Genomic DNA, 24,730 nt, shown 5'->3' with positions numbered 1-24,730 from the left:
CTTAAATAGGTTAGTCAGACTTTCTCACTGAAAGAGTGGCCTCTGAGCAAATTTTTTTTTTTTTTTAGGCCTCAAAAGAAAGATCCTGGTGAGTACCTGAAGACAGACTGTTTCAGACAAAATGAAAAAATGTATAGGTCCTAGGGTGGGACCATGTGTGATGGAGGACCAGCAAGGAAGCCAGTGCACTCAAAAGATGAGACAAAGAATACGGCTTTATTAGAGCTAAGAGGAAAACTGCCTTGTCTATCAAGCAACTTCTCTGCAATGTTAACATACCACTCTCATTTATATCTAATGTAATATATGTCAAAATCTCTTGGCAAATCAAAGTATGTTATATGCAATCTTTGTTGCCTAATAACTAACCTTGATTGTTATTTTACATTTAGCTTTGTTCTTTTCAAACTGTAACAGCAAGTTTAATTTTTGCAATCAAAGAACTGTCAGTAGCACAATCGTTCACTAGAAGTATTTTTAGCAAGCCTTCATTAAAAGGATACTTGTGTGTTGTGTTTCATTTGAACAAGTAGATCTGTTCTATCACTGACAGATAGCTTCTTTCTTTCTTTTTTTGAGGCCTCAAAGAACAGGTAAACTTTTTTCTAAGAGCTATATCCCAAATTATTAGTTTAGATGTTATGCAGCACATAAAATCAAATCAGATACCACTCTTACCAAGGGAATGTATACTCTAAAGCTGGCAAACAGACAAACCCAAGCTCTCATGTTACCTCTCCTCTGAAGTTTTCCTCACTCCTTCGAGCATACGGGAGGTAGATTCTCCTCCTTTGTGGTTCCAGGGTATTTTCTGCTCTGTCATAGCAGTTATCATACTGTGTATTTTGTATAAGTTTGTAAAACTACATTACAACACTATTAACATGTTTATCTCTCCCACTGGACTTTGAGTTCCTTGAAGATGGGAAGTGTGCTTTCATTCATTTCTGTATTCTCAGCTCCACTAATGCCTGTACTACAAATATTTGTACTTCTTCTCTCCTTTGAAGCTCCTGGAATGATGACTTTCCCCAGAGTCTTGAAATTAGTGAAGCAATGTTAGCTGCTTTGGCCAATGACATGTGAGCAAAAGCCACTTCAGCCAGAAGCATTAAAACTGTGTGCAACTGTCCATTCTTCCCATGCTGTGGTCATTGGGAGAGATGTGTCAAGAAGCAGAGCCACCACATGGAGGTCAGCAACCCAACCCTGAGAGTACTCACATGCAAAATGGTTGTTTTCTGAGCAAGAAATAAACTTCTGTGCTAAGCTGCTAAGATTTTGGTGGTTTTTGTTACTGCAACAAAACCTAGACTATCCTGACTGACATATGGTTCATTAGATAGTAAGTACACAAAACAAACTTTTGAAAGGAAAACAAAGATGTTAGTCCTCTCTACTTCGCCTTATTGAAGGATTCTATGGGCAAAATATTGAATGATACAGGAAGCATTAAAAGAAGATGGAAGGAATACACAGAGTCACCTTACCAAAAAGAATTTATTTTCAAATATTTCAAGAGGTAGCATATGATCAAGAACCAATGGTATTGAAGGAAGAAGTTCAAGCTGCACTGAAGGAATTGGCAAAAAACAAGGCTCCAGGAATTGCTAGAACATCCACTGAGATGTTTCAACAAACGGATGCAGCACTAGAGGTGCTTACTTATTTATGCCAAGAAATCTAGAAGATAGCTACCTGGCCAATTCAATGGGAGAGTCAGATATTTGTGCCCATTGCAAGAGAGTATGGAAAGTATCAAACATCATTAGTATCACATACAAGTAAAATTTTGCTGAAGATAATTCAAAAGTGGTTACAGCAGTATACTGACAGAGAACTTCCAGAAATTCAAACTGGATTCAGAAAAGGATGTGGAACGAGGGGTATCACAGCTGATGTCAGATGGATCTTGGCTGAATGCAGAGAATACCAGAAAGATGTGCTTTATTGACTAAGCAAAGGCATTCAACAGTGTGGATCATAACAAATTATGGATAGCACTGCAAATAATGGGACCTTGAGAACACTTAATTGTGCTCATTAGGAACCTGTACATAGACCAAGAAGCTGCTGTTCGAACAGGACAAGGAGATACTGCATGGTTTAAAATGAGGAGGGATATGTATCAGAGTTGTATCCTTTCACCATACTCATTCAATTTGTATGCTGAGCAAATAATCTGAGAAGCTGGACTATATGAAGAAGAATGCAGCATGAGGATTGAAAGAAGACTGCTTAACAACCTGCAATATGCAGATAATACAACCTTGCTTGCTGAAGTGAAGACGACTTGAAGCAAAGCACTTGCTAATGAAAATCAAAGACTACAGTCTTCGGAATGGATTATACCGCAACATAAAAAAATGAAAATACTACAACAGAACCAGTAGGCAATCACCTCACATGCATGTGAAAGCTGGACAATGAATAAAGAAGCCCAAAGAAGAGTTGATGCCTTTGAATTGTGGTGCTGGTGAAGAATACTGACACCACCACAGATTGCCAGAAGAACAAACAAATCTGTCCTGCAAGAAGTACAGTCAAAATATTCCTTAAAAGTGAGAATGGCCAGACTTCATCTCACCTACTCATGTTGTCAGAAGGGACCATGCCCTGGAGAAGGATGTCATGCTTGGTAAAGTTGAGGGTCAGCGAAAATGGTGAAGATCTTCAATAAGATGGTTTGACACAGTTGCTGTAATGATGGGCTCAAGCATAGAACGAACGGATTGTGAGGATAGAGCAGGACCAGGCAGTGTTTCGTTCTGTTGTACACAGGGTAGCTATGAGTCTGACCTGACTTGACAGGGTCGCTATGAGACTGACCTGATTTGAGGGCATCTAACTAATGACAACTTTCCTTTTGTTTCCAAAAGCTAACTGCTTTAAAAAAAAAAAAAAAAAAAAAGTTTCTACTTTTATTATAGTCATTAAAAAATAAACCTGGTTTTGAATTTCAGTCTTCTGACCAGAGCAATGCCTTCTTACATGCAGCCTTTGACAAAAGCAGAACTCCCTAATGAAAGCAGGTTGCTTTGAAAATGTAATGCGCATCAGCAATCAATACATTTGTAAACTTCTCTATCCCCTAAGGTGGACCAGTTGTTGTTGTTATGTGCCGTCCAGTCAGACCCGACTTCAAAGACTTCAAAGCAACCCCTCCTTGGGTTTCCAAGGCGGTATCACTACAGAAGTAGATTGCCCAACCTTAGTTAGATTTAAAAAAAAAAAAAACAACTCACTTCCATCGAGTTGATTCCAACTCATAGCGATCCCCTTTGGGTTTCCAAGGTGGGAAATCTTTACAGAAGTAGATTGCCCAGTCTTCCTTCCTCAGAGTAGCTGGTGGGTTTGAACCGCCAACCTTCTGGTTAGCAGTCATGTCTGGTTACCCTGTGCCACTCTGACAAGAATACACCACAAATGGGATGGCTTGAAGAAACAAGAGTTTATTCTCTTACAGTTTGGAGGATGTTTTGGTTACCTAGTGCCGCTCTGACAAGGATATACCACAAATGGGATGGCTTGAAGAAACAGGAGTTTATGCTTTTACAGTTTGAAGGCTTTAAGTCCGAGTTCAAAGTGCCAGGCTCTAGGGCCTAGGTGAAAGCCCTCAGTCTTGGGCTTCAGCTCTGCCTCTTACTCCTGTCCCACTGAAGCTGGAGGCTTTTCTTCACTCTGCTGCTGGCATGATTCAAGTCCACTGAAAGTCCCAAGATTGTCAGAGCATGGCAGGCTACTGAACAACAACTCAGCTACATGCAGGGTTCAAGCGTGCCATAAGCTAGAGACCATTCTCAAAGTTGTTTCTTATATATGGGAAGCAGACCATATACTCAAAGCAGCTACTCAGCTGCTCCAATAGATTCCATAATGGAGTTAATTACCAATCTCACCATGGGGAATAACTACATTCAGCTGCCCAGACACTCAACCAGGCCCAGCCAAGTTGACACACAAACTTAACCACCACAAGTCAGATGCCTTAGACACTACACCACCAGACAGTAGTTACTAAAGCCTTCTTCTCTTGGAGGGGAAAAGTAAGGGGAGAGCTTATATGCCCTAAAGCTGTTGGACCAGGGTATTTCTGCAAGTCTTAACATGTTTAAATAAAAAAAAACCAAACTCATTGCCGTTGAGTCAGCCCCAACTCACAGCGACCCCTCCTTGGCAGTATCTGAGGCAGTATCTCCACAGAAGTAGACTGCCCCATCTTCCTTCCAAAGAGGAGAGGCTAGTGGGTTTGAACCACGAGCCCACTGGTTAGCACTTAAATGCCTTAGGCACTATGCCACCAGAGCTCCCCTAACATGATTATCTCTTTTATTTATTGTTTTAATAATATTTTATTGTGTTTTTGGAGAAAGGTTACACAGAAAATTAGACTACCCTGACAGTTTCCAAACACTGACATTAGTTTTCACATTGTGTCAACATTCTCACTAATTGTGCTCTCGTTGTTCCATTTCCAGTACTCTAGTTCCCCTGTCCCTTTGTCTTCTCATCTTTGCTTTGGATTAAATGCTGACCTTTTGAAAACATGTTGCTGTCGTTATGTGCTGTTGAGTCGGACATGACTCATAGCAACCTCTTGTTGGGTTTCTAAGGCGGTATCACTACAGAAGTAGACTGCCCATCTTCCTTCTGAGGATTGGCTGGTGGGTTTGAACTGCCAGCCTTCTGGTTAGCAGTCAAGTGCCTTAGGCACTATGCTACCAGACCTCCTATTTGGTTTTTTTTTAAATCATACAAGTGTTTATTATTTTTTTAAGTAGTGCACCAATCTAATAAGTAATACCCTTTATTTTGTGTGTCACTTTGCTTTCCTATTAAAAGTTGATGTTGGGGAGTCCTCTGATCCCAGATGGGTGAGTTAGTCTGACCATTTTTACAAATTTGAGTTTTGTTCTGCATTTTTCTTCCATTCTAACCAGGATCACTATTGTGTCCTCATTCAGAACAGTCAGTGGTGGAAGCAGGCACCATCTAGTTCTTCTGGTCTTAGAGTAGTTGAGGTTGTGACTCCTGTAGGCTATCAACTAGTAGACTTGTTTCTTCTTTGTGATTTTTGTTACATGCTTACTCCTTTGCTCCTGAGACACCAATAGTTGTATCTCAGGTGGTCTCTCATAAGCTTTTAAGACCCCAAATGCTACTCACTTCACTAGGATGCAGAACATGAATTTTGTGAGCTCTATTATGCCAATTGATTGAGTTGTCCTATGAGACTAGCGTCCTAAGCCTTCAAACTCAGAAAATCAATCCTGGAATATGTTTGGTTATGTCTGAGGAGTATCTGTAGTCATGTCTTCAATGAACATATGTGCCTGCCTATACATATCTGTATTTACACGTACATATAAATATTTCTCCTCACGTGTATGAAAGTATTCTAGTTTCCCTACCTGCACCTACCCATATGTGCATATGCCTATACCCATCCTTATGTGATCCTAACTCATTTTTTGTTTTTTGTTGAAGCTGTTGTCATCTTAGATAGAACTGGTATCCACAAGGGACTGGTTCCAGGACCCTGCAAATAGCAAAATCCATAGATGCTCAAGTCTCTTCTATAAAATCATGCAGTATTTGCATGTAACCTACACCAAACCAAACCAAACTCAATGCCATCGAGTTGGATCTGATTCATAGCAACCTTGGGTTTCCGAGGTGGTATCACTACAGAAGTAGATTGCCCATCTTCCTCCAGGGAGTGGCTGGTGGGTTTGAACCGCCAGCCTTCTGCTTAGCAGTCAAATGCCTTAGGCACTATGCCACCAGAGCTCCCACCCTCTCATATACTTTAAATCATCTCTATATTACTTACCTATATTACTTATAATACCTAATACAATGTCAACGCTATGTAAATAGCACTTTAAGCTCCCTCTTAGCTTTTGAGGGATTGCTTTGACCACTTAATTCCTTATTTCCCCCAAAATATTTCTGATCTGAGATAGGCTGAATCCACAAATGTAGAACCCATGGATATGGAGGGCCAACTGTCTGTCAAATTCTTTGATACAGGCATCCTTTTCTCATGAGCACTTCTCAGTGGCATCATTTACTTTGGTCATGCTGTGTTCACTACACCCACATTCAGTGTTACTTTTCCCAGTACCAAAAATAACAAGTATTTATGATCTAAAACATGCTGTCCCTTCCTCCTACCTCAATAACCACCACTGACTTGGTCTCTTTATATATGTCTATTCTTACCTTCTTATAAAAGAGGGATTATGCATTATTTGTCTTTGTGCTTGACTTATTTCACTTGGCATTATGCTTTCACGGTCCATCCATGTTTTGTGGACTCTTTACAGCTGTGTAGTACTCTAGTGTATGTATGTCTCACATTTTGCTTATCCATTCATCCACTGAGAAGAGCACTTAGGTTTTTTTCCATTTGTTTTGCTACTGTGAAGAAAGCTGCAATGAACATAAATAAGAGTACATGTATCTGTTCATGTCACTACTTTTAGGTCTCTAGGGTATATTCTAAGAGTGGGAGGCTGGATCATGGGGAAGCTCTATTTCTACTTTTTTTTTTTTTTTTTGAGGACGCATCATATTATTTTCTAGAGTGGTTGTACCATTTTACAGTTCCAACAACAATGAATAAGGGTTCCAATCTCTCCACATTCTCACCAATACTTGTTATTTTATTATTATTATTATTATTAGCATGATTTTCTGTAACACAGGCGCTCTGGTGGCACAGTGCCTAAGGCATTTGACTACTAACCAGAAGGCTGGTGGTTCAAACCCCCCAGCCACTCCTCAGAAGGGAGACTGGGCAGTCTACTTCCATAGTGATACTGCCTCGGAAACCCAAGGAAGGGTTGCTATGAGTCAGCTCCAACTTGACAGCAGTGATTTTTTTTTTTTTTTTTTGGTTTACCTGTAACATGCAAAGGCAAGTTTAAACTTCCAAACTCCTGGAAAAAGGTTTCTAGCATCTCCTTCCATATAAAATAGGGCCCTAAACTGGGGACAGGTAAATTGAAAGACTGGTGCAAGGATGAAGAAATTGGACTGTGGTGGTGTAATGCCTAAGGCATTTGACTGCTAATCAGAAGGGGTGGTTCAAACCTACTAGCCACTCCTCTGAAGGAAGGTTGGCCAATGTACTTCCATAGAGTTACCGCCTTGGAAACCCAAGGAGGGGTCACTATGAGTCAGAAATGACTTGATGGCAGTGAGTTAGAGTTTGGTTTTGACTTTTGTTTAATTAAAAGAAAGAAAGGGAGGGAGGCAGGGAAGAAGAGGGAAAAAGAGAGAGGGAGAGAAAGACAAAAAGAAAGAAAGAGGGAGGAATACTTAGCTGAGAAGCAATGAGAACAAATATTAGTAAAAGCTGATTCAGAGAAGAGGTGCTGGGAAAATGGCCCACCAGAAAAGGTTTATGGGTAAAAAGTTGGGGGAAGAAAGACAGCAAGAAAATGGAAATGGCAAAGCCAAAGGAAATCAAACGCCATATGAAGATGGACAGTTCATTTCAAGAGGAGTAAGGAAATGAGTGTGTAAAATCCAGGAGAAAGGCAAATCTGAGATTTCTTGGGCCAAACTGGGGAAAAAGGTACTAAGAACAGAAAGTGAACCTGAGTCTCCTAACAGAAAGGGCACACCTAGGAGGAGAGGAAGGTTGTTGGGCAATCTACTTCCATAGTGATACCACCTCAGAAACCCAAGGAGGGGTCGTTATGAGTCAGGTCTGACTCGACAGCACATTAACAACAAAAACAGGAGAGGGACAACTTTCACGCTTGTTGTTGTTGTTGTTGTTATGTGCCATCAAGTCGGCCCCGACTCATAGCGACCCCTCCTTGGGTTTCCGAGGCAGTATCACTATGGAAGGAGGATTGCCCAACCTTCCTTCCGAGGAGTGGCTGGTGGGTTTGAACCGCCAGCCTTCTGGTTAGCAGTCAAGTGCTTTAGCCACTATGTTACCAGAGCTCCTATCAACAAGATGGATTAGCAAGAGCAGTCCTGACCCCACACCCAACTCCACACTGAGCTCTTCCTTTTCCCTGAACATGGCATAGACTTTCCCACTAGGGTCACAGAAGCCCAATCCTCATCCCTCTTCTCAGCTCCCACTAACTGACACTCAGCTCAAGTATTCCCACTTCTAGAAAGTCTTCATCTAGGAAGGCTCCATCTTCTTCCTGGCATGTTTGGGCTCCACTCTTCTGTATTTTCAGTGGTATATCTTCTCTGGGTACCCAGCAACCAAATTTATTGACTAAATGACCAGAAAAAGGGGAAAACAGACAAAAAAAGAAAGGACTCAAATGCTTGAAATCTGTGCCACATGGAGTAACATGAGGTGACTAATCTTGCTTTCCCTCACATAAATATATAAAAATCCAGAGAGAGAGAAAAAGTTTCAGAGTTAATTTTTCCTTATAGAGAACTTATATTCTTCTAAAAGAACTGAAGCAATGGAAAATTTGAGATTGAGGTCCTATTTTGTCTCTAAACTTTTCATTTATTAAGACCAGTTATTCAAATGTTGTTACCCAACCATTATGACCACCAAATTATTTATAAAAGCTATGAATTAGTTTCAACATGGGCATGACATGAACAAATAAACACACAGAATTCATTTGAGTATGTGCTGTGGTCCTGGTTCATGGCAAAATTACTAAACAAGATGATTTGGCAGAGCACCAGACTCATGAAAAATGTTTTCATCTCTTTGACACGCCTATCACTGGAACCCATGGGCAAAGGAGTGAAAAGTGTAATTATTCCATTCAACTATTTGTTACTTTGTGAATGTAGTTTTGTCAGGCATTTCAGAACACATTCAATATATTATGACAAAATTTAGTAAGATCAAAGTACCATATAAAGGTTTCATAACTCTTGTGTATAGACTAGTGATGCTAAGGGAGTCTGGGGAAAAATGCAGGGGAAAACAACTGTCAGAGAACTGTAGAGAAAGAATGTAAATTCCTTGGCTTCTCAGACTCTGAACCCTAGCTATCAAAGTGTATGCATGAAGCAAGAATGGCAATCAGGCTACCTCTAGCACAGTCAGAGCTTCTTAGCCAGAAGTCCAGGGACCTCTCAGGACCTTCTGTGATTTATACTCAGCATCACTTAAAATGTGACGTCCCTTTCTTTGCACTCCTTTCCCTCCTACCTCCACTCAAACTTCAGGGAACAGGCCAGCTTCCCTGCTTTATTTAATCCCTGACAATGCCCACTCCATCCATGGCGGCTCTTCTCCCAAGGCTACATCTTCTAGTGGCACTCTTTCCAACAATGCTCTTCCTTGGGCTCTTGTATACAGATGAAGACTGAGCAGGGAGTAGGGTGGATGAGATAGAAAACAGAATAATTAGCACCACTGCTATGGTGCCCATCAGTCTGCTTTACTGCCAGTCACCATGTAAACTTCAAAATGGGAGTGTTTACAGTATTAGTAATTCAAAGTTTTGGTAGTCCCGGTCTCTCACCTTAGTTTGACCTTCATCTTGGAGGTGGTAAACAGAATCCTATCAGAAAGACTCTTGGCTGCAACTCTTTTCTGATGAAGGTTACCAAATCTTGCAGGCCCTTTAACCAGTTGCTGTGGCTGATTTTTGGTAAGTAGATTCCCCCAGGCCTTTCTTCTAAGGTGCCTCTGGGTGAAATCAAACCTCCAACCCTTCGATTAGCAGCTGAATGCCGTAATTATCTGTGCCACTCACAGCCTCCTCAGGCCCTTTCCCATACCCACTGAGTCAACTCTAACTCACGGTAACCCTACAGGATATAGCAGAACTGCCCCATAAAGTTTGTGAGGTTGTAATCTTTACAGAAGCAGACTGCCACATCTTTCTCCTGCAGAGTGGCTGGTAGGTTTGAACTGCTGACCTTTCTGTTAGCAGACAGTGTTCAGTAGCCTAACACTTAACCACTGTGCCAACAGGGCTTCCTGCAGGCCATTTAGACCAGTGCTATTAAATGTGATGCATGGACCAGCAGAAGTAGCATCATCTGGGAACTTGACAGAAGATTCTTAGGCCTCATCCATGGGTTACTGAATCTGAATCTCTAAGATCAGGGACCTGGAATCTGTTTTAACAAGTCCTCCAGGAATTCTAATGTGTGCTGAAGTTTGAGAAGCCCTTCTGTAGGCCTCATCATTTATAGCCTAGGGCAGAATAAGAGTCCAGAGATAACCTATTAGAGACCCTGGGACTGAATAAAGGACAGCTGAAGGAGAATTTGACTCTCTCTACTAGGAGCTCTGGTAGCATAGTGGCTAATGCACTTGACTGCTAACCAGAGGGCTGGTGGTTCAAACCCACCAGCCATTCCTCGGAAGGAAGGTTGGGCAATCCTACTTCCGTAGTGATACTGCCTCGGAAACCCAAGGAGGGGTCGCTATGAGTCGGGGCCGACTCGATGGCACATAACAACAACAACAACTTCCTCACTAAGACCTTTACCAAGATACCAATTTTTAAGCTGCAGTTTCTTTAATTTCTACCAACATAATCAGTAAGATACTTTCCAACTCTTCAAAGGCATTGACCTTGCAGTTTCTCAGAGCCTAAACTTCAGGCAATAATAATGAAGATTATGGTGATGGTAATGATGGCAATGACAACGGCAGGAATCATGCTTCTTGAGACATTTCTATGTAACTACCTCTGTCCTCATGGAAGAAAGATGAGGCAGTCTGCTTCTGTAAAGATTTACAGCCTTAGAAACCCAATGGGGCTCACTATGAGTTGGAATCAACTCCACGGCAGTGAGCTTTTTCCTAAGAACACTGCATGTATTAACTCATCACCCATGAAATAGGGACTACTTTCCTTTCACAGATGGTGGGGTTGTAACATACAGAAAAGCTCACTAACTTTCTTCTGAGTCGTAAAAGAAAGGAATACCTTATTTCAGAGTTATGGACAGTAAAATAAGAACATATGCAAAAGCATTCTGTAAATGTAAAGCATATGTAAATGATAGAGTAAATGCCCAAGTACCTATAAACTGAATTAGCTGGCTTTTTTAAACTCTACCTTCATTTGAGATATTGAAAATTATATTAGAATACAACTAGGAAGCTGTTTAAAGGAGTTATATACCATGAACAGGAGCTCTGGTAGCATAGTGCCTAAGGCACTTGACTGCTAACCAGAAGGCTGGCGGTTCAAACCCACCAGCCACTCCTTGAAAGGAAGGTTGGGCATTCCTACTTCTGTAGTGATACTGCCTCAGAAATCCAAGGAGGGGTCGCTATGAGTCGGGGCCGACTCGATGGCAAATAACAATAACAACAATACCATGAACAGTGGGAAATTTGAATGCTTCAATGGTACTCTTTGAAGACTTGTAATAAACTTGAAATAGTAGAGGAAAAAAAAAATATTGATGCTAATCTGAGACTCAGAAACAGCTTTCATTGATAACAAGAATAGCAACAAACCTCTTATCCAAAAGAAGATAAGACACCTGGTAAGATCTTCCACAGATACAAAGGGTAGTGATCACTAAATTCTCTTCTGACATCCCTCCCTGAATTCTGCTTGCAGCCAAACAAATCATTTAATATTCTAGAAACAGATCTCTAGATATGTTCTACTCTTTTTGATATAACAGAGTCTTGATTTAATCAGATTCCTCTTGCATCTTCAAATGTGCCCTTTGCTAACGCATTATCCTCCCACACGATCACCAGAACTAGAGATGTAAAGAATATTAAAGACACATCTTCCCATTTGCCTAAGATATGCCTTAGAAACCCTGGTGGTACAGTGGTTAAGCACTTGAGTGCTAACCAAAAGGTCACTAGTTTGAAGCCACCAGCTGCCCTATGAGAGAAAGATTTGGCAGTCTGCTTTCCTAAAGATTAAAACCTTAGAACCCCTATGGAGCAGTTCTACTCTTTCCTATAGGGTTGCTATGAGTCAGAATTAGCTCAAAGGCAATAGGTTTCGGTAAGATGTATCTATGAGTCCTTGGGTGGTGCAAACAGTTCAGTGCCAACTACAAGCCAGAAAGTTGGCAGTTCGAACCCATCCAGAGGTGCTCCAGAAGAAAGGCATGGCAATCTGCTTCTGTAAGGTCACATCCTTGAAAACCTAATGAAGCCATTCTACTCTGCACACATGGGGTCAGCGTGAGTCAGGATCAACTGGGCAGCAACCAACTACAAGATATACCTGATGGTGGTCTACAGGTGGAGTTGGTATCTCAATGTAGAAAAATCACTGATCTGATCTCGGTGAGACAAAGAACAATAAATGGGAGGGAGGAAAAAAAGATCTATTCCACCCCTATTTCCCATGATAGAACTTTGGCATTTCATTCTTGACAGAGAGACTCAGAGAAGTTATTTGACTTACACAGCCATTAACTGACAGACTCGTGGAAAATATATTCTCTACTATACCATGGCCAGATTCTATGAAAATGGATTGAAATAGGCATCATGCTTTCCCCAATTTCTAAAGTTTACCATCACATATCTCCCCCACCTCTCTGTATATACTTATAAAAGAAGATTTTGTACCTATATATAAATTCACAGCACAATATGCTGGGTGAACCATTTGTAGTGTTTGTTCATTATAGTCAACACTTAAGAGTGTTAGATCAAGCAGAAGTGATAAGCTGTTCACTTCCTCAATGGTAACAGTAGAGAGTAAAACAAATTTACCATCAGTAACAAAGGAGTATTAGACTACCACAAGTATTTGCATGCACACCTATAACAGCTACAAGTAAATGATTGGACAAGGTTAAATTCACCTCAATAGCAAAACCACCAATGGGGCTGGAGTTTAAGTTGCTAGACCAGTTAGAAAAAGTTACAGGAAGACAGAGAAAAGGCAGAAGCTCTGTTTTTGGGATTTTTCAACTTTAAAGGTTTCTTCTGCCTTATTAGAAATCTTGAGTTATGCTTTTCCACAAATTACACAAGGAGTGCAAAAAGAAAAAAGAAAAGCACTGTAAAGCAGAGAAGTCAGTGCCCCAAGAACAAAGCAGATAAAATACAAAAGAAAAGATAAACTGAGCCACAGAAGGTAACATCTGCCAACTCACTAAATTATGGTGACTCAAAAACCAAAAACCAAACTCATTGCAATCAAGTCGACTCCAGCTCATAGTGACCCCCACTGGGTTTCCAATGCTATAAATATTTATGGAAGCAGACATCTTTCTCCCATGGGGTAGCAGATGGGTTTGAACCACTGTCCTTTCAGTTAGTAGCCAAATGCCTTAACCACTACACCACCAGAGCTCCTTATGGTGCTCTAAATCTATCATCACTGGTTATGTTCTCAGTTTCAGAAAGTAAGAATGTCATATGGGAAGCTTAACTTTAAAATTTTACTTTCTTAAATGAAAAAAGAAGAGCTCTTTTTGACATACTGGTTAGAGCATTTGGCTGCTAACCAAAAGGTCGGCAGTTCGAAACTACCACCAGCTCCGTGGGACAAAGAGAAGGCCATCTGCTTCTGCATAAAGATTTATAACCCTGGAAACCCCATGGGGCAATTCTACTCTGTCCCATAGGGTCACTATGAGTCAGAATCAACGCTGTGACAGCGGGTTTGGTTTTGATTTTTTAAATGAATAAAAAAATCTGTTAGGAAACTGAAAATAATCCATATAAACTTTATTTCACTTGAGAGTTTTTATTTGTTCCGCTTTCAATATTATTCTAATATTATTTATGCCTTTTGTGGAAAAACTAAATTTATTCTCACCTGACATTTGAATTTTCTAAGCATTTTCAATGTTCATACCAATTATTAATACAATATTAATTCATATTTCTCACATATAAATAGATAAGGATTTTGTTTGTATTCACAATTTTAAAGCTGTCATTTACTTTGATACTTCTATAAACTATATAGCTACATTTAAAAACTGAAACATAGTTTACCAAGCCTCCTTAATTCTAAGACAAAAATAATTTTAAGACATACCACCAATTTAATAACAGTTTTACAATGAAAAAAAAAGTACTCCATTAAATGATCACATCAACGTGAAATACACCTGTTTTCAAGTATTAAAACAGAAAAAGGAAACAAGAGACTATAACCAACGAAATATGCTAGTTATTTTATAGAGAGAGAGTGTATAGCAGAAGTTACAGTGTAAGCTTTGGAACTTTCTAGGTTGAAATTTTTGTTCCTCCACTTACTGAGTGATCTTAGGCAATGCATTTAACTTCTTGGAACCCTTTTTTTTTTTTTCTTTTTTGGAAAAAAATGATGCTAAGAGGATCTACCACATAAAGTTGTTATGAAGATTAAATGAGTTAATATTCTTAAAGGTCTTCAAACAACTCCAACATGATGTGATGTAAGGATAATTTAAATAAAAATACTTATAATAATCATTATCACCTCCACCACCTACCAGGATTCATTCAGAGGCAAACAATTTCTAATTCAAGAGACTGATCAATATTTTCTAATGACTGAATGAGTACTCGGTACTATGTTAAATTTTTACAGGAAAGGAAGATAAAATAATTATAAAACCATGACACTGTTTTTTGGTTTGTTTTTTTTTTTAAACTTTATTGGATTTGGGTGGAAGCAGTTCACATACAATTTGTCTCATGACATTGACTGTTATCTCCCACAATGCAACAGCTCTTGTCCCACTTTCTCCCCATAGCCACCTCTTCTCCCTTTGTCCTTCCCTACCATGCACTCCTGCCCCGCCGCCAGCTGTTTCCCTTTGCATACACAACCCTTTTATTCTCCCATGATTGCTCTCTCCAAGCAGTGTATCTACCTAATGTATCTACCTAATATGTTCAGCTCATATGTCTGTCTTTTGTTTGGCTGGAAGCCACAAGAGTGAGTTCAACTCCAGACCTGAAGGGGCAGCTAGGGGCCATAGTCTCAGGGGTTCCACTAGGCTCTATCAAACCAACAGTTTGAGTTTTGTTCCACATTGTTTTCCCACTCTATCCAGGATCTCCTACATAGATCCCCTTCCAAGTAGTTGACATTGGTAGCTGGGCACCATCTAGTTCTTCTAGTCTCATAGTACTATAGGCTGAGGATCACATGGTGTACAAGTCCCTTAGACTAATTGTTTCCATGTGTATTTGATTTTCTTCATTCTTCTTTGCTCTGGACTAGGAGAGACCGACCCATCATTGCATCTAGGTGGCCACTTGCAAGCTTTTAAGATCTCAGTGGCTACTCACCAAAGTAGGATGTGGAACAATGTTTTTGTGTAGTATGTTATGCCAATTGAGCTTGATGCCCCCCCCCCAAGACTATGGTCACAAGCCCACAGGTCCAACAACTCGCTCCCTCTGGGTAGCAGGGTGGTCAAGAAATGACTACAACCTTGTCCCTTATCAGCTCTACTATATACCTAGAAATTCTTACACAGCATACAAATACAATTGTAGAAACAATGTCTGCCAACCCTGTACATGGTCATGGGCACACTCCCCCCTGCACAGACATACCTTATCATTCAGCCTGTCTACCCATCTATCCACCCATAGATCAATAACTGCCATCACTGACAAAGCAGTACTATATGTACAAATGGGTTCATCTTTGTTGTCTGTACCTGCCATGCACCTATGTCTTCCTCTTCCTCAAAGTAAAACCATGGCACTGCTTTTGCAGGCAGGTTAGAGGAGGGCTTTTTAACCAGGGATCTGTGGTAGCCCAGGCTTCAGAACCTCCACAAGCCCACTGAAATGAGATGCAAAATTAAATTAGGTCTGCATGTCCATTTTTCTGGAATATTGTATTTTAATTCTTAAAAAGGCCTGGGGTTGAAAGAGTCATCCACTTAAGGTAATCCCACCCCATTTAAAGGTAAATAAACAAAAATTTAATTTCATTGAAAGACATTTGTATATGTATGATTTTATTAAATTGTAAACAGGTTTTAAGTTTCTGATTGTGACTTGCTTCATGTTAAGAAGTCAAAAGTACATATACCTGTCAAAGAAAACCAATTCTCTTCTTCTAGTTCTTCCACACAAGCCAGAAAAGGAACTTACTTGCTTTGTAAATCTCCAAGGAGATTTGTAATATGGAACTAGTGAATAGCTAAAGCTCCTGAGAAAACAATGGCTTCTGGGATGAGTCATTCCAAACCTTCCCATTTCTTGTACAATGGCTGATATTACTGGGAGCTAATGGATAGCTGCTCCAGTGATATCCAAATGCTCCTTGTGGATAATTAAAAACTGATGCTGGAAACCATTACTGAAGACACTGGAAGAAAATGAGCCAAATTGTTTTGTGGATTCATTGTTTCAATACACCTATATTAATTATAGGAGCTCTGGTAGCATAGTGGCTAAGGCACTTGACTGCTAACCAGATGGCTGGCAGTTCAAACCCACCAGCTATTCCTTGGAAGGAAGATGGGGCAATCTACTTCCATAGTGATACTGCCTCGGAAACCCAAGGAGGGGTCGCTGTGAGTCGGCCCTGACTCATAGCAACCCCTCCTTGGGTTTCTGAGGCAGTATCACTACGGAGTAGGATTGCCCAACCTTCCTTCCGAGAAGTGGCTGGTGGGTTTTGAACCGCCAGCCTTCTGGTTAGCAGTCAAGTGCTTTAGCCACTATGCTACCAGAGCTCCTTATATGTGTAAAAAATACTAATATCCTTTCTCTAAAAAGTCTCTAGCAGTTCCATCTCCATGAGACCAGAAGAAATAGATGGTGCCCAGCTTTGGCTGGCTCCTGCACAAAAAGAGGAAAAGCATGAAACATTACATCAAACATATATGGAAACCAGATTTAATGGATCCATTGAGATTTGGGAAAACCCTGAACCTAAGGCCTGGAAATAATCTCTAAACCTCAAACCAAAACTACTCCATGAAGCCACTGTTAAATGAATTAACACTTTAGCCCAATTAATAAAGAATGTTTGCTTCAAGCATAGTACTCTTACAAAGAATTATCTATATGAATGTAAATTGACATTAATCTGCAACTGAAAACTTTAAGGGACAGATAGCCTAAATCAATAGTGACAAAACAACAGGTAGAGATAGATGTGAAGTATGTAACTAATGTTATTGAGGTGTTCAGGTAGAAATTGTGAATCAATATTTAGTTGTGTTTATTGTTGTGTTTGGAAGCAAGACTGGGCAATCTACTTCCATAAAGATTTAACTCCTTGAAAACCCAGTGGGGGTTGTTATAAATCAGAATTGACTTGATGGCAGTGGGTATGGTTTGGTTTTGGTTTATTGTCGCACTGATAGTTTAGTTGTGTATATTGCTACCAACAGTAAACAAAATACATATTTTTTAAAAACATGCATGTAATTTAGCAATAAACATCCAAAGTTAAAAAAAAAAAAAATCCCTCTATAATGAGGTTTTAAAAGGCACTCTGGTGGTGCCGTGCCTAAAGCATTTGACTGCTAACCAGAAAGCTGGTGGCTGTAGAAGGAAGATGGACAAGCTACCTCCATAAAGATTTACTGCCTTAGAGACCCAGTGTGAGTCACTGTGAGTTGGAATCCACTTGATGGCAGTGGGTTTGGTTTTGGTTATTAAGGTTTGAATCTGATAAATATGTGCCAGTATCTACAATGGTCTCCAGAGACTTTTCCTTTTCCACATGTATTATGAATGATACCACAAAAAAATTAAGTAATTGACTTTAACTATTTGCCTTTACACATAACCTTGTAACTTCTCACAAACAACTTCCAGAATTTTTATCAGTATTCCCAATGAGCTATTATGCAATATTGAGGGGAAAAAAAAAAAATCACAAGTACCCAAAGTCATTATTAGTGGCTTAGCTCCTTTATCTCCAATCTTTTCCATCTATTTTTAACTACACTAGTTACCAATTAGGAGCTCTGGTAGCATAGTGCCTAAAGACACTTGACTGCTAACCAGAAGGCTGGCAGTTCAAGCCCACCAGCCATTCCTCAGAAGGAAGATGGGACAATCTACTTCTGTAGTCAATTTAAGGGTGTGAAACACTCTTCTCTCAAACTATTTTGTTATGGTAACAGTACTTAGACACTACATGTTAGGACACCTTTTTCTTAAAAAATTAATCTGCCATTGCATATATTGGTCATCTGCCAGCAATCAGTGGCAGTGAAGTCAATGTTTCTCAAATAAGATTGTAACGTGTTCTTCGTATCTGATCTGACTCACCTTCCCAGGAAAATGCATGCCTTCCTTAATGGCCTTTATCATCTAATTCATGAGCTTTTTGGATTGGCCTTAATTAAGATGGGCCTGGGCTATTCTTCCTTACAATACAATGAATGCTATTTTTAATTTTAATAAATACACCTGTACCTGTAACACACTCCTCCCACAGGTCTATCACAAGCCTGTGTGTATGCAAATGAAAGATAGGTAAAGTCTGGCAACAGCATTTATTGACCATTCTCAGGGTGATAAGGTAGTATATATAGTATCATTAGGCATTAAAAGGCTACAGTAGTTTAGAGTAAACAGGCCCTTTGTCCTCAATGCATTTGAAGACAACTAGATATATTCAGAGCATGGACTCTGAAACCATTCTGCCTAGTTTCAAACCTTCCTCCCCTACACTCTGACCATCTCTGTGATCTTAGGCAAATTATATATATTACAGTTTCCACATCCTTAAAATGTGGATAATAATCAAACTCACAGATTTGTCGCGAGGGTTAAATGAGATAATATACATACATAAAGTGCTCAGAACATGCAAAGCATATACATAAGTGCTATGAGATATTAGTCATTGATTTTACTTTAAGTTAAATCAATGGTGATTTCTAAATACATAGAAAAAATACATGATTTGTCTACTATAATTGACTATAAATTAGGCATACTGGTATAACTGGGGGAGCTCTGGTAGCATAGTGCCTAAGGTATTTGACTGCTAACCATAAGGCTAGCAGTTCAAACCCACCAGCCATTCCTCAGAAGGAAGGTTGGGCAATCTACTTCCGTAGTGATACTGCCTCAGAAACCCAAGGAGGGGTTGCTATGAGTTGGATCCGACTCGACAGCAGTGAGTTTGGTTTGGTTTGGTGTAACTGGGAGAGTACCTGTTTCTCAGTCAACAAAGTCAATTTTCTGGCAGAGGTGGGAAGGTATTAAGTCACATCTAAAGCACTCCAGCTTTGACAAAGGGAAAGGGTTATCCTGTTACTGTTTGGGAGGAAAAAAGAGGAGAAAGAGACTAAATGAAAGTAAGAGTAGCTCATTCAGACAGCCATCAACTGTTCCTCCCAGTTTCTCAGCTTTAAAGAGCACCTGCCAGAGGGCTACTGAGTGAGTAAAGGGTGGTCAAAGAAAGGAGGTCAGGGGATAGAAGACAGCCACCTTTCTGATGTCTAATCCAAAGGCAGAGAACTACTGGAGGACTTTGGTGAACAGTCAGTTTGGCACAATTGGTGAATCATTCTGGATGCCGTAAATGAAACATTTCAAGGAGATAATGACGGTGGCAGAGCACTGCAGAAAAGATCCCAGCAGCCAAGCTCAAAATAAGTCAGTTCCAACACTTTGACAGAATATATAGAAAGAGGGAATGTAGTTACCAGCTATTTGATTAAGGAGAAAATGTCAGCCTAGTGAGAAGGATTAAAAAAAAAAATTAAGATAAAAATAGTGCGGCCACTAAGAGAGATGAATGTTGAGGAAAAGGAAGATTTTTTTCTGTAAAAAGAAATACTGCTCATTGGAAAAGATGGCTGATTTCAGGTCTGAAGCAGGAAATGAACAAGATGACTTTAGAACACAAAAAAAAGCTAGAAAGCTATCAAAGATTACTGGGGCCATATACAGGAGAAAGGACAAACCAAGCATCGAAAAGAATATTCCCTGTCATGTACTGAAATAAAGACCCAATGAGTTATTATGGAGCTCTGTGGCATAGTGCCTAAGGAATCTGACTGCTAACCAGAAGGCTGGTGGTTCAAACTCACCAGTCACTCCTCGGGAGGAAGACTGGGCAATCTACTTCTGTAGAGATACTACTTTGGAAACCCAAGGAGGGGTTGCTATGAGCCCAAACCAACTCAGCGACAGTGAGTTTGGTTTTTTTGGTTTGTGAGTTATTATGTTGGTCACCTTTGGAGGTTACTAGGGCACCAAATCATTACTTTGAAAACTGCTAAGAGGGAAAAAAAATCAAGCTCTTTCCCTGTCTTTCCAGCACAATCTTTCAAGGGACCCAAATGTTTGATAAAGCAAAGTTCTTTACAAACAGAATCCCAATGGATGAATGCAAGATGTATTTACCATTCTGTAACTTCTGATGAATGGATCTAGGTTACAACTATAATCCAAAACCAAACCCACTACCATTGATTCAATTCCAACCCATAATGACCCTATAGGCCAGGGCAGAACTGCCCCAAGGCATTTCCAAGGCTGTAAATCTTTATACGGAAGCAGACTGCCACAGCGTCCTCCCTCAGAGCAGCTGGTGGGTTTGAAGCATCAACCTTTTGGTTAGCAGCCAAGTGCTTTGACCAGTGTACCACCAGGGCTCCTGGTTGTAACTATACATAATGCTAAAATCATTAGGTGAAACAAAAGTAAATTGACAATACCTGAACCCACTAATCAATCTTAACATCTCAGAAAGAAAGAATTTCAGACACTGTCTCATTATGTAACACAATAGGTTTTTCACAGCACCACCTACAAGCATGCTAGCCTTTGAAACTGATTCTAAAGCCTCAAGCTTTAACTACCAGATTATGGGAAATACGGGGAATAGAGGAACATATTAAAGGACACCACAAGTAAGGAATTGGCCCAGAAAGCAGGACAGTCTACTATGCTAGTAGATTCTCTCCAGCAAATCAATGGCATGAAAAAAAAAGGGAGGTAGGACTGTTATAAAATATGCTTAAAAAACCTAACAACCAAATGTAATGTTTGTGCTTTGTTTTAGTTCATGGTTCTAATATATCAGAATAATAATATAAAAAAGGCATTTTTGAGAAAATTTGAGTATGGTAATTATATTAAGGAATTATTGTTAATATTTTTAGGTGTATTAAAGACATAGAAGTTATGTATTCTTTAAAAGTCCTTATCAAAGATGTAAACTGAAACATTTATGAATGAGATGATACAATGTTTAGGATTTTGCTTTAAAATACCCCACCCCACAAACGAAGTGGAGCAGAGAGAAATAAATGAAACAAGTTTGACAAACTGTTGATAACTGATGAAGCATGGTAGTTTATTTTATTATTCTCTCAATCTCCAAAAGTTAAAAAAAAAAAAAAAACTTAAAAACAAAGATTAATGCACTGAGATGCTTATCTATCAACCATGATAATCAATTTATACTAACAGCCCTATAACAACTCAGCTATAATCTGGGAGTACAACCCTTCTGACACAAATCTGAAGGGGTGTAAAAGGATCTAAGCCATAATTTGTTTGCATCAGCATCACTGCCCTACCCAAGCTCATCAGACAATCCCAAAGGCTCACAAGTCACCAACCTATCTCATACATACATCACCTGTTTTTCTCTCTCTTCCCCTTTCTAACCCTTTCCATCCAGAAAAGCTTCAAAATCACAAAAGCCATTCCAAATGGAAGGTGGTTGTTGTTGTTGTTATGTGGCCATCGAGTCGGACCCGACTCATAGCGACCCCTCCTTGGTTTTCCGAGGCAGTATCACTACTGAAGTAGATTGCCCCCTCTTTCTTTCGAGGAGTGGCTGGTGGGTTTGAACCGCCAGTCTTCTGGTTAGCAGTCAAGTGCTTTAGGCACTACGCTACCAGGGCTCCTCCAAATGGAAGGAGGAATAGAAATAGTGGAGAATAATGGGTTTCCAACATTAGAATATTTGACAATTAACTCCCCTTCCCCAATTAAAAAATAATAATGGCCATGGCCATGCTGGACAATGAATAAGGAAGACTGAAGGACAGTTGATGTTTTTGAGTTGTGGTGTTGGTAAAGAATAATGAAGATATACTGCCAAAAGAACTAACAAATCTGTCCTGGAAGAAGTACAGCCGACATTCTCCTTGGAAGCGAGAATGGCCAGACTTCATCTCACCTACTTTGGTCATGTTGTCAGAAGGGCCCATTCTCTGGAGAAGGATGTCATGCTTGGTAAAGTGGAGGATCAATGAAAGAGGGGAAGGCCCTCAACAAGATGGACTGACATGGTGGCTGCGATGATGGGCTCAGGTTAGGGATCGTGAGGCTGGCACAGAACTGGGCAGTGTTTCATTCTGTTGTACATAAGGTTGCTATGAGCTGGAGACGACTCGATGGCACCCAACAACAACATAGCCAGCGATTATTGAATGTGTAAGGAATGTCCCAAAGAAAAGCAATACAGTAGTAGATTCAAAGAAGAGTTAATAAAGTAGACATTATGTTAGGTAACCACAATCAGAATAATTAAAAAGATAAAAGTAAATATGTATGTTGGCAAAGCACAAACAGCATCCCAGGCATCAAGAAACACAAGCCTCTATGCAGATGAACACTACAGATCTATTTATACAGAAATCCTCAGCAATTCTTGTCACAGATTGCTTAGCTGCCCTCATGTCTTCAGTATTCTGTGCCATGAAAAAGTAACTGTCAAGGATAATAGGAACACGATTTGACCTACTTTTCCCTAGATTCCTGCAAAGTGTATAACTCTGGTGCTTGTGTTTACTTAGCCATTACATCTTTGGGGCACATTCCCTTGCATTCTTTGCTGGCAACACTGAATGCCACACGTGAAGGTTAACTTGTGGGCAATTTCAATGCTCCTCTGGTCACCGAACTTAAGAATGTCCAATTACCCCCAGCTAATCCTCAGAACTGAGTCCCTGGGTAGTGCAAATGGTTAAGCATTCAACTACTAGCCAAGAGGTTGATGGTTCCAACCCAACCAGTGGAACCTCAGGAGAAGCCTATGGAACAGTTTACTCTGCACACGAGATTGCCTTGAGTCAGAACTGACTCAATAGCAACCAACAACAATCCCTCAGAACATCCTTCTGAGGTGAGCCACCCACAGTCATGCCTACGTGGAAAGGAAAAAGCCCATGAAAGGAAGAACACAGTGTAAACCAAAACCAACGACCATCAATTTGATTCCGACTCACAGCGACCCTATAGGACAGAGTAGAACTGCCCTCATAGGGTTCCCAAGGAAGCAGAATGTCACACCTCTTTCCCGGAACAGCTGGTGGATCTCAACTGCCTGTTAGCAGCTCAGCGGTTAACCACTGCGCCATCAGGGCTCCTCCAACACAGCCCAAAGTGAAACACCTACATCAATTCTGACCCTTCCCTACTCAACGGAAGCCACATCAACTCAAGTGTTCCTCCCTCATCCTCAAGTTTCCACAAACCCATCTTTGTAAGAACTGTTAGCCGCCCTGGTGAGGTCTTTTAAGGCAGACAACAAAGGCTTCATTTTAAAAACCGCAGCCACAAAATTTACATTGTTGCAACTTCTCAGTAAAGACCGATTAATGATGACGAATAAGGAAAAAAAAAAAAACTAAGTAGAATCCATCGAAGCTGACCCAAAGCCCAAGTGAGCAGGGAAATCTGAGTAAGTCAGCCCGGTGGCCTAAGGCCCTGGCTGGCCAGCTTAGTGGCTTGTGAAAGATGCCAGTAGACAGACAGCAGACCATTCTCGCTTAACATACAAAACACGTCTGACCTGCTCAAGGCATTAGATGCACTTAGAACCCCACGAGGGACACTCCTTCACCAGGAAATCGTGTCTGAACACACCATCAGGAAGTCAATACTTAAGGTTCTTGAGGGCGTACACCCGCTCAAGGGGGCGTCACCGAGTAATGCTGGCAATGTCCGAACCCTGGAGCTTAGAGTTCGCAGAGGAACTTCGAACTGCTGGGTCTCTTCCTTGGACGTGGTGGCGGCCAGAGCCAGCCCGAATCCCAGCTGTTGTAATGGGACGCCTCAAACAAGCACACAAGTCCCATGTCCCGTGCACCTGGGATCCCACTCGTGTGGCCCGAAGCTTTCCGTCGGGGCAGGGCTAGCTGACTGTTAGGCACCTGACACCTGCAGCTTCCCCTCAGAGAAGAGGCAAACAACCCTTTTTCCGGCGATGCCCACGGTCCGGCAGCCTCAACCCAGGTGCCTGGGGGTTAAGTCAGCTGCGTCTGGGGGAGGGGAAACCGTCGCTCACAGGGGGCACCCCACCACCCTGCAGTCCCAGGCCCTTCTCCAGGAGACTCCGGCGGCACAGCGCACCTTCCACCTCCTCCCCAACTTCCACTCGCCCCCACCAGCCGTCCGGAAGGGTGGGCGCGGACGGCCAGGGCATCCGCCCGAGCTCCACGTGCGCGCCGCCCATGCCCACTTGGGCCGAGCCGGGCACTTACCCGGCCCCCAGCGGCGCTCCGCTTCCTCCGCAACGTGAGCCCGCTCCGCAGCAGCGCCGGTAGGTCCTTCAGCCGCGGCCGCAGCGGAGCTGGCTGCTGCTCGCGCTCTCGCTCCTGCTCGCGGGCGCTGGGGCTGCGGCGCAGGGTGCCGTCAGCCGCCGTCACTGCCACCGCCGCGGCCAGGGCCGGGCTCTCGCACGGCGGCTGCATCTTGACCGAGCCCACGGCCATCCTCATGCCCTGTTGGCGGCTGCCGCGCCTGGGCTCCTTTCTGCGGCGCTCGCCTCCGCGCGTCGTCCGCGGCTTCGCCAGGCAGGGAAGAGGGCGCGACTGCGGCTTGGGCGCGGGGCGCGCTGCCAGCCGCTGCCCATTGGCGCGCGCCGCGTCCCCC

General features: G+C 41.5%; 1 protein-coding gene across 1 annotated transcript in view; it reads right to left on the bottom strand.

Moving 5' to 3' along the window:
- Positions 1–24,576, bottom strand: part of RAPGEF5 (Rap guanine nucleotide exchange factor 5) — a 379,123-nt gene extending 354,547 nt beyond the window's left edge. The window contains exon 1 of the mRNA XM_042781600.1: positions 24,340–24,576. Within this exon, the coding sequence (XP_042637534.1) occupies positions 24,340–24,576 (237 nt within the window). The remainder of the gene's footprint in view (positions 1–24,339) is intronic.
- Positions 24,577–24,730: the final 154 nt, after the last annotated feature.

The sequence above is a fragment of the Orycteropus afer genome, unplaced genomic scaffold (assembly GCF_000298275.1).
Source record: "Orycteropus afer afer isolate SDZICR_OR568_19922 unplaced genomic scaffold, OryAfe1.0 scaffold00008, whole genome shotgun sequence".
Lineage (NCBI taxonomy): Eukaryota > Metazoa > Chordata > Mammalia > Tubulidentata > Orycteropodidae > Orycteropus > Orycteropus afer.
The sequence above is the reverse complement of the archived record's forward strand: the minus strand, read 5'-3'. Positions and strand labels throughout refer to the sequence as shown.